At 48.1% G+C, this 15082-nt stretch overlaps 2 protein-coding genes across 2 annotated transcripts in view; one reads left to right on the top strand and one right to left on the bottom strand.

Annotated features, from left to right (window-relative positions):
* Window positions 1–8262, top strand: part of ZCWPW1 (zinc finger CW-type and PWWP domain containing 1) — a 75289-nt gene extending 67027 nt beyond the window's left edge. The window contains exon 17 of the transcript XR_013385382.1: window positions 7139–8262. The gene's annotated coding sequence lies outside the window, so the exon portion shown is untranslated. The remainder of the gene's footprint in view (window positions 1–7138) is intronic.
* On the bottom strand, window positions 7939–13647 carry PVRIG (PVR related immunoglobulin domain containing). The gene is given in 6 exon segments (XM_077908000.1): window positions 7939–11478; window positions 11565–11622; window positions 11717–11840; window positions 11923–12276; window positions 12362–12413; window positions 12415–13647. Coding segments are annotated over 6 exon segments (990 nt in total). The 5' UTR covers window positions 12490–13647; the 3' UTR covers window positions 7939–11151.
* Between the last annotated feature and the right edge of the window lie 1435 nt (window positions 13648–15082).

Here is a 15082-nt window from a genome sequence, read left to right as displayed (position 1 = left end):
TTCTTTAGATATAGATATATAGATATATTATTTTATGATGTGTCAGATAATTCTAATATCAGCAGTCTTTGACAATCTGATTCTACAGTTGCCTGTGCACTTCTCTTGCTCATGATCACTTATTTTGTTGTGCTTGATTTTTTTTTTAATTGATACTTCATCTTATTTGGGACTTTGTAGGAAGTTTTGAAGCCCGGTGTAAGTGCTTTCCTCCAGAGGAGGTGTGTTTACATCTGTCAGGTGCAAGTGTATTACTCATTAGGGGTCAAAATTAAGTGGTATCTTGGGGTACCTGGGTGGCTCAGTCTAAGTGTCCAACTCCTGATCTCTGCTCAGACCTTCTTCTCAGGGTTATGAATTCAAGCCACATATTGGACTCCACACTGTGCATGGAACCTACTATAAAAAAAGAAAAGAAAAATGAAGTAGTATCTTGTTATTTGTAACAAGCGCCTCTCCACAACTGGGTTTATGCTAATGAGGTGACTTTTGGAAGGTACCTGAGAATGGGGGCTGGTTTTCAGGGGAACCACACATGAACCTATCCCCTATTTCTGGGGAGGGCAGAAAGGCTAGAGGTTGAATCAATTACCAATGGCCAAAGACTTAATCAGTCACATCTAGGTAATGAAGCCTCCATAAAAGCCCAAAAAAATGGGATTTAGAGAGCCTCTGGGTTGGTAAACAGGTGGAGGTGCAGGGAGAGTAGCTTGCTCAGAGAGAGATTGGAAGCTCTACCCACCTTCCCCATAGTTTGCCTTATGCATCTCTTGCATCTGGCTGTTCCTGAGTTATATCCTTTTATAAGAAACCAGTGATCTAGTAAGTAAAATGTTTCTATGAGTTCTGTGGGCCATTCTAGCAAATTAATGGAACCTAAAGAAGGGTTGTGAGAACCTTCAATCTATAGCCTGGTGACTTATGAATTAGGGGAAGTGAGCAGTTTTTTTGGGCTGAGCCCTTAACCTATAGGATATGATACTATTCCAAGTAGATATGTCAGCATTGAGTTGTAGGACACTCAGCTGGAGTCAGAGTATCACTTGGTGGTTTTGAGAAAAATCCATACACACATTGGAATCGGGATCAGAACTCTTTTTAACTCTATGTTATGACTTTGAGATGCTCATCCATTTTGATAGATGAACTTTAGGTCATTCATTTTACTTTTTAAAAGATTTTATTTATTAATTTGACAGAGAGAGCAAGCACAAGCAGGGGGACTGGGAGCAGGAGAAGCAGGTTCCCCACTGAGCAGAGAGCCCAACATGGGGCTTAATCCCAGGACCCCAGGATCCTGACCTGAGCTGAAAGCGGACACTTAACTGACTGAGCCACTCAGGCACCACAAGGTCATTCATTTTAAATACTGATCAATATTTCATTATGAATATTTGCCACAATTTATCTATTCTCTTTTTTTTTTTAAAGATTTTATTTATTTATTTATTCATGAGAGACACACACACAGAGAGAGAGAGAGAGAGAGAGAGAGAGAGAGGCAGAGACACAGGCAGAGGGAGAAGCAGGTTCCGTGCAGGGAGCCCAACGGGGAACTCGATCCCGGGTCTCCAGGATCAGGCCCTGCGCCAAAGGCGGTGTTAAACCGCTGAGCCACCCGGGATGTCCTATCTATTCTCTCTCTCTTTTTTTAAAAGATAGATTTATTTTATTTATTTATTTATTTATTTATTTATTTATTTATTTATGATAGACATAGAGAGAGAGAGGCAGAGACACAGGAGGAGGGAGAAGCAGGCTCCATGCCGGGAGCCCCAAGTGGGACTCGATCCCGGGGCTCCAGGATCGCGCCCTGGGCCAAAGACAGGCCCAAACTGCTGAGCCACCCAGGGATCCCCCCTATTCTCTTTTGATGGACATTTAAGTTATTCTAAATTTTTGGCTATTGTAAATAATGCTATAATAAATATTTTTTTACATGTTTCTTTAGGTACATGTGGGTACACTAGAGTTTCTCCAGTGTACATACCTGAAAGTGAAATTTGTAGGTCATGGGATACATACATTTGAATTTTTTGAGATTATACCTAATTACATTCCAAGCAGTACCACGACATACTCCCACCACTGTTCACATTACCTCCAATATTACGAGTCAGATATTTTAATTTTTACCAATGTGAAGAGTGTGAAATGGTTATCTTTATCAGTGTGTCCTTGATTGCTAGAGAAGAGAGCATTTCTTCTTCTGTCCTTAAAATTTTTTTTTTAATTTTAAGTAGGCTTCACACCCAACATGGGGCTTGAACTCAACAATCCTGAGATCAAGAGTCACACCCTCCACTGACTGAGCCATCCAGGTGCCCCAGAGAAGAACTTTATTTATGCTTTGGGCCATTTTGATTTTCTCTTCTGTGAAGTGCCTCTTTGTACTTATTTCTTTTCTGTATTTATCTATTTTTAAATTGATTTGCCATTCAATAGATCTTTTGAGTTCTGATTCCTTATCAATTATATATGTTGCAAATACTGTCTTTCTGTTTGTGGCTCACTGTATTTCATTTTATTGTGGCTTAAACCTATAGAAATTTTTTTAAAAAGATTTATTTATTTATTTGAGAGAGACGGAGGGAGAGGGAGACAAGCTGAGTGGGGAGCCAGACACAGGGCTCAATCCCAGGACCCTAAGATTATGACCTGAGCCAAAATCAACAGTTGAATGCTTAACTGACTGAGCCACTGAGGCACCTCCAAACTATAGAAATTTAAACCAAATCTTTTCAGATTCGTCATTTTTTTTGTATGCTTTAAGAAATCCTGTCCTACTCCTAAGGTTCTAAAGATAGCTTCCTGTATTTTCTGCTAAAGACTACAAATTTGCTTTTCATTTTTGGTTTTTATCCAGTTGGTATTGGCTTTTGTATAGGATTGTGAAGTTGGAGTTGATTTTTCCAGCTAATTGTTCCACCATCCTTCCCCAGATAATTGTAATGCTACTTCTCTAATATTGAAAATTTCCACATGCACAAAGATCGATTTCCAGGCTCCCTATTATCATTGCTCTATTGTGTCCGTCTCTGTGCCAAAACCACAATGTCCGAATTTCAGTAATTTTGTAATTAGTACCAATGTCTAGTATGTGAGATTCTCATCTAATTTTAGCTCTTCAAAATCTTATTTATTCTAGGTGTTTTGCTCTCCCATTCGTATGTTAATATCTGCGAGCATATTTCCATGAGAATAACTGTTGGGAATTTTATTGGAGTGGTGTGAATTAATGGACTAACTTGAGGAGAGTTGACACATTTATGACATTGAGTCTCTTATCCATGACCATTGTGTGTAACTAAGTGAATTTCAATGGATTGATTGATTAATTGATTTAGAGCACTTGCACATGGTGGGGGGAGGGGAAGAAGGTGAAGGGGAGAGAGAATCCCAAGCAGGCTCCACCCCTAGCATAGAGCCCATGTAGGGCTTGATCTCAGGATCCTGAGATCATGACCTGAGCTGAAATCAAGAGTCCATCACTTAACCAACTGAGCCACCCAGGCATCCCTCGATAGTTTTATAATTCGATAGTTTCATAATTCTTTTTCCAAAAATATTTTATGTATGTTTTGTTAGATTTATTCATTTTATTCCTATTACTTTATTGTTTCTTTTAGATCATTATATCTTTTTTAAAACCTAGTCTAGTGAGGTCTAATTTACATACAGTATTTGTCCTTTTCAGGCATTATAGTGCAGTGAGTTTTTAGAAGGTGTAAGGGGGCGTTACCTGGGTAGCTCAGTCAGTTAAGCTTTGGACTCGATTTCAGCTCAGGTCTTTTTTTTTTTTTCTTTAAGATTTTATTTATTTGAGAGAGAGAGGGAAAGCATGAGCAGGGGGCAGGGGTAGAGAGAGGGAGGACCAAACTCCCTGCTGAATGGGGAGCCCAATATGGGACTCGATCCCAGGACCCTGGGATCACGAGCTGAGCCAAAGGCAGATGTTTAACCAACTGAGCCACCTAGGCTCCCTTAGCTCAGGTCTTGATCTCAGGGTTGTAAGTTCAAAGCCCCACCTAAGGCTCCATGCTGGGCTTGGAGCCTACTTAAAAAAAAAAGAGAGATATAAGGTCATGTAACTGCCAACACAATCAAGGTAAAGAATATTTCCATTACAACCAGAGATCTTTTGTTCCCTTTGTACAATCCTCTCTACCCAGCTCTGTTCCTGGTAGTGACTGCTCTGAGTTCTGTCCCTATAGTTTTGCCTTTTCTAGACTGTTGTGTTAACCTTAAAAACAAAACTGCCAGGGCACCTGGGTGGTTTACTGATTGAGCATCTGCCTTCAGCTCAGGTCAGGATCCCCGGGTCCTGGGATTGAGTCCTGCATTGGGCTCCCTGCAGGGAACCTGCTTCTCCCTCTGCCTGTTGTCTCTGCCTCTCTCTCTCTCTCTCTCTCTGTACGTCTCATGAATTAATAAATAAAATCTTAAAAAAAAAGCCTCCCAGTTATTTTATTTTTTTTTAAAGATTTTATTTGTTTATTCCTGAGAGACACACACAGAGAGAGAGAGAGGCAGAGACAACAGGCAGAGGGAGAAGCAGGCTCCATGCAGGGAGCCCGTTGTGGGACTCTCGGATCCAGGGACTCCAGGATCACACCCTGAGCCTGAAGGCAGACGCTTAACTGCTGAGCCACCCAGGCATTCCTCCTACCAGTTATTTTACCAGCAAAAACGGGTTTGTTCAGGAAGAGCAGAGGATTACAACCCGTGACAAACCAGCTATGGCAAAATCAGAGGCAAATCCACCAAACAAAAGAGAGGAATGCTTTTTTACAGAGGAAAGGGGAAAGCTGGGGAGGCTGTTATCAAGTCCAGCTACAGTGACTTCTCATTGATGTCTTTCATTGGCTGGATTGTCAAGGTAAGAGGGGATGAAAGCCTTTCTTCCAGCTGTTTGGGTAATAAAGTAGCATCCACATGAAAGGCTTGGCTCGATTTGCAGTTGGTGATGCCAGTAGAGTAAGACCTGAGAGCTCTCCTTCCTAACCTCCCCACTTTTTTTAGTGAAGTAGCCCTTTATTAATTTTCAGTTGTATAAGTGGAATCAGAGCCATTTGGGTTTGGCTTCTTCCACTTAGTAAAATACTTTTGAGATTTCTTCACATTATTTTTTTTTTAAGATTTTATTTATTCATGAGACACACACACACACACACACACACACACAGAGGCAGAGACATGCCAAAATGTTTTTCAAAGTGGTTGTACCTATTGTTGTTTGTTTCTGGCGGCATCCAGAGTCCACATCTTCCAGCACCTGGGGCCCAAAAGCCTCTGGAATGTTCTAGCTCTGACTTATGGTTATACCATTTTGAATCCCCATTGGCAAAGTGTGAGAATTTCAATTGCTTTGCATCTTTACTAGTATGTGGTATTGTATTTTATTGTGTTTTAATCATCATTTTCCTAATAGCTAATGATTTTGAAGTTCATTTCATGCAATTATGTGTAATCTGTATCTCTTCTTTGAAGTATTTCTTCAAATCGTTTGTCCAATTTTTAAAAATTGGAATTTTGGTTATTGAGCATTGAGAGTTCTTTATATGTTGTGGTTATACATCCTTTAATCAGATGCATGTTTTGCAAATATTTTTTTCCAGTGTGTAGGTGTTGTTGCTGTTAATGTTTTAAAATTTTCTTAATAGGGCAGCCCTGGTGGTGCAGCGGTTTGGCACTGCCTGCAGCCCAGGGCGTGATCCTGGAGACCCTGGATCGAGTCCCACGTCAGGCTCTCTGCGTGGAGCCTGCTTCTCCCTCTGCCTGTGTCTCTGCCTCTCTCTCTCTGTGTGTGTCTCTATGGATAAATAAATAAAATCTTAAAAAATTTTTTTTCTTAATAATATCTTTCAAAGAGCAGAATTTGTTAATTTTGATGAAGTCTGATTTATCAATGTTTTCTTTTGTGGATGGATCATGGCTTTGGTGTTGAATCTAAGACATAGACCCAGTTGACTAGAAAGAAAGGTAGGTAGGTAGGTAGATGTCTATTTCTGGACTCCATTCTATTCCATTGCTCTGTTTATTCTTTCCCCTATGCCTCATTGTCTTGATTTCTATAGCTTAACATAAGTTTGAATCCAAAAGTATGAGTCCTCCAACTTTGTTCTTTTTCAAAAAAATTTTTTTTCAAAATTGTTTTAGCTCTTCTAGGTAATTATGTTTTTTCACATAAACTTTAAAATCAGCTGGGCAGTGTCTACAAAATAGCCTGCTGGAATTTTGATTAACAGAATTTTGATCCTGTACACCATTTGGGAAGAATAGACCTTTTAACAATGAGCTTTTTGATTTGTAAACATGGTATATCACTTATTCGGAACTTTGCTTTCTCTCATCAAGATTTTGCATACAGTTCTGGTCCCTTCCTGAGACTCTGCCTTTGAGGAGGGATCAAAAGGCTGTACCTCATTTGTGTGTCAGGCATCTCAACCCAATTTGTTTCTTCTTGGCCCCTTGTCACACCTTCCCTGGAAGATGCTCCTTTCAATCTTCCATTGAAGTAAATGGCATTTCCCCTACCTACTGGCTCACGTTAGAAAATGGCTTAACCCTTGAAACCATCCTGATCCCCTCTCCCTGCAGCTAGGAACAACCCTGCCTCCAAAACACATTTTGAATCATCTGCTTCTTCCCTTCTGCATTCTACATCCTTGCCTCAGATACCCCAGCTCCCACCTGGATCACTGCAGTCACTCCCCAATTGTTCTTACTTCTATTTTTCCCCCACACAAGTGCTCTCTTCCCCTCGTCAGAGTGCTCTCTTCATAATGTCCATCTGATCATTTTACTGCTCTGCTTAAAACTCACCAGAGGTGACAACTGCCCTTATAATAAAATCCACTTCCCTTCCAGGGGCTTTGATTACTCCCTCATTCAACTTGTTTCAAACACACTGACCTGCTTGGGGCCCTTGTAGGGCCAAACTCTAACTAGGGCTGTTGCACGTCTTTCCCTGTCCAGAGTATTCTCTCCACAGTCCTTGCCTGAACCTCTCCCAATCAGTTTTGAGTTTTATTTTAGATGTCTTCTCAGAAAAGCCCCATTATTCCCTCTTGCATCACTCTCTGTTTTTTTTCTCTTTACATTTGTAATGTAGTCTGTTTGTTTTTTCTCCAAACAGGCCAGATTTCTCATTCATTTCACAGATATTGAAATGAGGCTGTTTGAGGGCCCTGTGGTGGAAATTCCAGATGTCATTGATCCTCCTCGGCAGAGTTTGCTGGAACCTGAAGTTGGAGAGCCTCCCCTCGCTCTCGGCTGGGCCAGCACACCTAGTATGCTGTACATTTGTGTGTCCCTCTGTGGGAGTGGGGGCACAGCCTGGGTTTCTCATGGGGGGAGTTACTCCCCACTAAGGCCTGGGAGAGGCCCAAAGAATAGGAGGGGGCAGGAGTCTCTCCTAGTTCAATCCTCCCCTGCCAGCCCCCAACTCAGCCTGGCCAGGGTCTTCTACCTGTGTCCTACTGGCTGAGCCCTCAGACATGCCTTGGCCCTATTTCCTCTCTCAAGGTCCCAGGCCCCTGACATTCACTTTAGAGGTCAGCGTGAGCATGGTGGGCACCCTGATTTGGTGGGGGCAAGGCCATGTTATCCAGTGCCCTTCAGTGAACCCAGCAAGGGTTCAAGTCTTCCTTGTCTGCGGGGGCAGAAACCACACACCCAGCCAGAGATTGTGATATCCAGGTCCAGCACTCATTCTGGGCACTTGGCTCTTCCCATTGGTTCCTAGAAGGGAAGCAGCTGCCAAGCACCTTGATTCCCCTCCCCCAGGTTAAGGGTCAGTACAGAATGGTGGCTTCTGAGGGTCCAGAGCTGAGAGAGGCAGGGACAGTCTGTACAGGCAGTGGGCCATGTGGAGGGCGGGGGTAACTAGTGATATGGGGATGCCAGGCGAGTGGTCAAGAAAGAATTCCTGAGATGTTTTCAATGCAAAAAGTTTCTTTTATTATAGCACAGGGACAGGACCTCTGGGCAGAAAGAGGTGCACCTGTGACTGTGAGGAGTGAGGGGTTGAAGATAGCATAGGTCTCTAAGGAATTTGGAAGCCAAGTTTCCAAGACCTTGAGGGCTACCTATTGTTAAGAAAAGGCTATTCGGGGATCCCTGGGTGGCGCAGCGGTTTGGCGCCTGCCTTTGGCCCAGGGCGCGATCTTGAAGACCCGGGATCGAATCCCACGTCGGGCTCCCGGTGCATGGAGCCTGTTTCTCCCTCTGCCTGTGTCTCTGCCTCTCTCTCTCTCTCTGTGTGTGACTATCATAAATAAATAAAAATTTAAAAAAAAAAAGAAAAAGCTATTCTCTACCGTCTAGTAAAACATTAGTCCTGAGACCCTGCAGATGTAGATTGGTGGACCATATATTGAAAGAAAATTGTTACCATGTATCCTGGGGTCACCACACCACTACGGGGAGGGGCAAGTTTGTGTCTGGGGTGGTCAGTCCGGCCAGCTGTGGTGGGTGAGAGGGCTGAGGGACCCGGCCTGGAGGGGTGGGGGTCGTGTACATGGGTGTGTCACAACTCCATCCTTTCCATGAGACCCCATGGTGCCTCCAAAGATGCTCTCTGGAGGGTCTGGCGTCCTCTGCACAAGGACCTCTGGAAATCGCTTGCAGGCTGCTGCGCCATCCAGCCAGTCCACAGCGGATGTCAGTGGAGGTGGTCCCCGCAAGCCCAGCCTCCTGCCTGGGGCCCAGGGAGGGTCTCCCATCATCCTCCCCAGCTGCCCGAGCCCAGCAGACCCATGGAGGTGTCTAGACCAGGCAGCTGGCACTGTGCCTCCTTTGCTCCCTGCTGAAAGCGCCCCTGCTTTCCGGCTCAGTGACCCCAGGCTCAGGCTCCATTTCTGTGAGATGAACTTACTGAAAATACCCAACCCTTGGGGTTTAAGTCCTAAGCAAGACACTCTGTGCAAAGTTGCTTAGTACTTAGTCCTGGCTTACAAGCCTCACACCCTTCTGACCCTTACTATATACTCAAGGGCAAAGGGAGCCTCAGAGACATTGAACTGCTGGGGGTCTCACAGGCAGGGAGTGGCCCCTGGAATCCAAGCTGGGTGGGTCCAAAGCCCAAGCCTTATCTCAGATTATGGCAGAGGGCATGTCCCAGATGCCTGGTGGGAGTAAGGGGGTTGGATCAGTCCTGTCCCCTTGGGCAAGTCATCTCTCTGTCTCTCAGGCCTCAGTTGCCATATGTGTTAGATGAACAAAGAACATTATTTCCAATGTTGGGGGCTGAGAAGGGGCCTGGCCCAGGGCTCTCTGGGGCCGTGTGCTGTGGTGCCTCAACTCTGCTTGCCCAGCTGGGCCCTTCAGTGCTGCTGCTCCTGGGACATGGGGCTAGCCAGTGGGGGGCAGGCCAGCTGTGGAGACTTCTTGGCTCCTGATGTTTGGGGCTTCATGTACTACAGGGACCAAGCTGGCTGTGGCTCTTTGAGTTTGTGGAAGATGGGCTCGAATCCGGGGGAGCTATCTCTGACTCCCAAGATGGGCAAGTGGCCCAGGAGGGGAGTCAGGTTCAGGCCAGGGATCCTTCAGAGCTCCCTCCTTTATCTTATAAACATTCCCTTCCTAGAGAAATGAGGGTTCCTGGGGGAGCCCCCCAAGGCCTCCTCTGAGGCCCTGCAAGCCCGATTGTCCCCACACCCTTGTCCCTGGTCCTGACATGGTCCTAAGGCAGCCGGGCCCTGATCTACTCCCTCCCTCACTGACCTCTCCCTGACCCTCTTGAGGGACCTCCACAAACCCTCACCGGTCTCTTCAGGCCCCAGCCCTGCAGGGACCCAGCTGCACAGGACAGTGCTGAGGCCTTCTGAGTGGAGGGGGATGATCACTGGCTGAGGAAGACAGGCCCTCACTCTGCCAGGCCTATCCTCTCCCCAATGCTGTGTAGAGCTGGTAGCTGGATGGGGCTGGGTCTTGGGGAGGCCACATTAGAGCATACCTAGAATAGTAAACTGGGTTTCTGGAAGGTTCTGTGGTTAGACATGGGCTCTGGGCAGGCCCTCCTTCAGCCAGGCAGAGGGGGTGGCTCCTGGCTTGGCAGGTGGCACTACCTGGGATTGTCCCCTCCCCCTGCCAGTATTCTTCCTGGCTGGGGTGCGGCCTGAGCCTGGCTCCAGGACTGTTCTGCCCCCTGCCACCCAGAACCTGCCAGGTTCCTGTGGAGACTTGCAGCCCACAGAGCTCGCACCACATTCTCACATGGCAAAAATGTGATAAGGCCCAGGCTGCTGGGCCTGTTTACCAGAGGAGGGCTGGCTCCCAGATGGGAAGATCAGTGGGTAGGGGAGTGTGTGTTCAGTCCCTGTGTTGCCTGGGCCGCTACCTATGCCCCGAGCAACCAGTGAGGAATGGTGCTGATACCCTCAAAATGAGGGGGGGCTGGAGGAAGCTGCTGTGGGCAGATTTGAGGTGGGCCTCCCACCTGTGAATTCTGTGGAAGGCAGGCATCAGGACCACATCTGCAAAGCATCTCAGAGAGCCCAACACAGGGATGCCAGGTCAGCCTGAAGGGGCTTTTCTTGGGTTGGTGCCCCCGGAGCCCTTGCTGCTGCCCTAGGACATGGTAAGATATAAGTATGGATCACCCTACCATCAGCCCCCCAGTCTTGTCTTCCCAGCCTCTGGTGTCTCTCAGCAAAGCCTACGGGCCAGGAACACCCCTTGTCCAGGGTGGGGGGTGGGCAGGCCCAGAGATCGCCCATGCATGCCCTATCCCCATCCTAGTCTAACCTGGCTCTTGCCTCCCAGGGTTGAAACTACCTCTAACTTCGTAACCTGTAAAGAAAAGGTCCAGCTGAGGCCCCAGTCAGAAGCCACCTTTTTTTTTTTTTTTTTTTTTTTACTTATCAACATCACCTATGGGGGCTGGGAACTTGAAAACAGGAAACAACCTGGGATGGGATTTTGTCACCTCACATAGATACACGTGTGCCCACACGTGCACACATGCTGACCACATCCTCTGCCTGCAAAAAGGGGGCCTTGGCTGGGTATGTGCGGAGACACTCATATAGTCAGTCCTAAGATAAAATAAGTTGTGCAAAGATGATGGGCGCCCAGGACAGACGCTCAACAGAAGGGGGACCCAGAGGCCTGAGAGGAGAGGAAACCCAAGCAGATTTGGGGTCCCTCTCATTGGACTCCTAAATGGCCCTCCATGGCTCCATGCCCAGACTTGGGGAAAGGGACAAGATTGGGGCTGGCTTGGAAAGGCCACTCTCCCGCCTGAGCATAAAGTCCATTCTCCATGGAGATGAAACTGTTGCGAGCAGAGGCTGGCAGGGGGGCCCAGTGGGCAGGTGGCTGGCGTGGGTATGCTGTGTGGGCGGGCAGCGCTGCCCACTGGGACAGTGGTGGGGGCCGGAGGGCCATGTCCACGGTTGCCGGGCAGTAGCAGTTGTTGGTGCTGACGGTGGCGTGGGGGACCTGGAGAGAGACCAGGGAGGCTTGGCCAGTCACCTGCAGGGATGATGGGGAAGTTAAGCCCTTCCTCACAGCTCTAGCCTACTCCGCCCCCCACTCTAAAACAGTCCCCTGGTCCTTACCCTTGCTGGAGTCTGTGTCTGGGGGCCGGTGAGGGGTGGCTGAACCTTCGTGACAGACCTGGGAGTGTCAGGAGGGTTAGAAACAAAGCATGTAGCTAGCTAGCCTGCTGGTTTGGGGGTTTAGACTGGGCCCAGCAGGGGTTGGTTCTCACCAGTGTCTCTGGCGACGCAGAAGGTGGAGGAGGTAGACACAGCCAAAGAGGAGGACCCCTGACACCCCCAGGATCCCGGCCAGGTCAGCCCGCAGTATGGGAGCTGGGGTAGGGGCAGGGAGCCCTGTGTAGAGAGAGAGGCATACCAGACGGGTGGCTGGTGTCCTGCCGCCCTCCCTGCCCTCCCCAGCCCTCGTTAGCTTCACCTTGGTTCGTGTTGAGGAAGGGGTTCCCACAGGCCTCCTGGGAGCCCTCGGGGAAGGAAACAAACTTGCAGCAGAAGGTGGTGTTGGGACTGGGGCTTCTCCCCTCAGACCCTCCTTCCAGGGTGAGGGAGATGCTGGTTTTGGTTTCCCAGTGGGCCTGGCGGGTAGGGGACCACTGCTGGATGCCAAATTCTGGGTGTAAAACAGCCAGCCTAGTCCCTCCGGCACCATCGGGCCCCCCCGAGCTCACAGTCACCAGGGAGACAGAGCCAGATCCCAGGAATCCACAGCGGACAGTGAAGGACGGGGACTTGGCGGCCTCCATCTGAACTTGAACCCATACTTCAGGGGTCCCTGCGGGATATAGGCATAGGAGGGCCCCAGGGCTGGGTCATCACCTGCCCCCATGTCTTCTGCTTCTCTCCCGCCCCCAACTCACCAGCAGTGATGCAGAGCGTCAGCAGCGCCAAGAGCAGGACCAGGGCCCGGGGCCTGTCCATGGCTTCCCTCTGGCCCCAGCTCTGGGAGATGTCGTGCTGGGGACAGCACCTGTGTTTCCGGTCTCATCACAGGAAGTTTTCATGTACAGCAAGCCTGGGGCGCAGCCGGCTGTTTTCTGCACTCCTGCCCCACTTCCTTCTCTGTCTGCCTCAGCTTGGTGAGTGCAGGGCAATGGACCCCTTCCCCAGAGACTTAAAGCAACAGTGACCAGGTTTTATCCAAGGCTGTGCTGCACGTGAGCGGGGCAGTGGGCTCAGGTTCCTTTCCCAGCCCTGTCTCCATGTAACCAGGCCCTGGAAGTACGAGGGGTCCCTGGTTTCTCCTTAGGAAGAAGCCTCTGAGCCCTGCCGCCCAGCTAAGGGAGTTGGGAAGAGGAAGACCCTTAGCAGGAAAGCCTTAGCTGAGAGCCTAGCCCAGCTTGACCCGTCACTTACCTGCTGATCTCTCTAGCCCAGGCCTCCCTCCTGAACTGCAGCCTCATTGTGACCAGCTGCCCACTTAACACTCTCTTGGGTGCCCGTTACGAACGTGCCCCAAACTGAACTCTGCCATCTGCTGCCTCCCCACCAACAGCTGAGGGCAAGGGGCTTTCAGTAGCTTCCGCCAAAGGCAGAGTCAGTCATCTGTGGCTCTTCGCTTTCATCTCCAGCCCATCAGGAAAGCCCAAGGGCTTCCCATCCTGACCACCTGAGCCCCTTGTCCCACTCCTCCTGCCACTTCCCTCATTCAAGCCATCTCTTTCCACAAAGTATTATTCCAAATTGTTTAAAAAAAAAAGATTTTATTTATTCATGAGACAGAGAGAGAGAGAGAGAGAGAGAGAGAGAGGCAGAGACACAGGCAGGGGGAAAAGCAGGCTCCATGCAGGGAGCCCGATATGGGTTTTGATCCCGGGACTCCAGGACCACGCCCTGGGCCAAAGGCAGGCGCTAAACATTGAGCCACCCAGGGACCCCTCCAAATTGCTTCCTTGCCTATGTTCATTTATAGAACAACCAGAATGCTGCTGTAATCAGAATGCTTTGCATCTTGTCCTATCCTACGCCAAGCTTGAGTCCGGGGTGAGAGGAGCATGATGAGAGTCAAGGGCCTGTGCTGAGGACTCTTGTCCAAGGTGTGGTGAGAACTGAGATGTGGCCCCGCCCCAGAGCTGTGCTCATCTGAGGCCTGCCTTGCCCTTGTGTCCACTTCTGTGTGTTTAATCTTCCGTTAATCAAAAACCAATCAGTGAAAAAAAAAAAAAAAAAAAAAAAAAACAATCAGAGCTCTCCTGGGCAGACTCTCTCATCCCATCCATACCTGAAAACCTAGAAAAGCAGGCCCTCCAGGTCAATCACTTCACTGCTCCCAGCCCAGGGAGCATCCTCTCAACCCTGTGACTCAGGCCCAACTGTACCAATCTCCAACCTTAGACCTGCTCTCACCACTTCCTCCACTACTGTTCCCCTGACAGGGTGGGCACCCAGCTCAGTGTGGATGCAGAGCACTGGGGCATATGCAACTTTAGCCTCCCTAGCCTAGAAGCCCTTTTCCTCACCCACTGAAATCCTCCTCACTTTGCAAGGCCCTGCTCAAATCCCACTACCTCCAGGAAGTGGTCCCTGAGTGAACATTTCCTTCTTCAACAACCACTGCACAGATGGTGGGTCCTGGGCATTCGCTGCCTGTGGCCCAGTCCTCCCAGGCTGACTCTAAGCCCTGGAGGAAGGGCTGTCTTTCTGAGCCCAAGCATCCAAGGGGGGAGCTCAATACTTGGTCGATGGGACAAAAAGCACTTGCACAGCTACTCACGAACATCTTCCATTTTGCCTTGTAAACCACACTGTCCCCTAAGTTCTCATTGTAGACAATTTAAAACAGAAAACATCGAACTTCTACCCCCATTCCCCTCCCCATTTTTTCATGAGGTTCAGACTATCAATATTTTATTTCTGGATTTTGTGCATTGCTTAGGAAATTATAAAAATAACATTTGTAAGTTTTGTTTTTATCTCAAAGTCTTCTGTGAAGAGTTTCCTTTTAGTCCCTAAAAAATTTAATTTGGGGATGGCATAAAATAGTGTAACCTTTCAGGTACAGAGCCAATGTCCCCAGAGTCTCTGCCTGCTGTTTTGAAATGCCATCTTGATCATAAATTCTTTTACAAATGACCTACTTCTGAATTTTCTTTCCTAATCTGTCGATTCATTTGCTTACTCTGGTTTCCATACTACATGGTCCTAAGTAGAATGCTTTTGTTTTGATGTAATGACCTTCCCCTTTCTCAGAAACTTCTTAGCTATTCCTGAATCATCTCCAGAATTTTGAGCTCTAGAGACACAAAAAGTCATTAAACCTACTAACAAAAGCCCTGTATCATCAGGCCTGCATTGCCCGTCCTCTTCCCTTTTTGGCCCAGAGGCACACATTAGATGACACAGGTCTGATAACGGCCACTTCCAGCTCTGACTTCTCTTAGTGAGATCCCTGCAGCCACGCACAGCTCACGTCCTGCTGCAGCAGTAATATCCCCATCATCAAGTTCTAGAATTAGGCCCATGAGGATTGAATTGGTGCCACAATTTCCTAGCTCTGCAAGCTTTGACAACACAACCTAACCTCCCAAAGCAGCAGTATCCCAATGAGGATTATACTCCACTTCACAGCAGAGTAGCACTCT

The sequence above is a fragment of the Canis aureus genome, chromosome 8 (genome assembly GCF_053574225.1).
Source record: "Canis aureus isolate CA01 chromosome 8, VMU_Caureus_v.1.0, whole genome shotgun sequence".
Lineage (NCBI taxonomy): Eukaryota > Metazoa > Chordata > Mammalia > Carnivora > Canidae > Canis > Canis aureus.
Note: the sequence above shows the minus strand (reverse complement) of the source record. Positions and strands in the feature narration are given on the sequence as shown.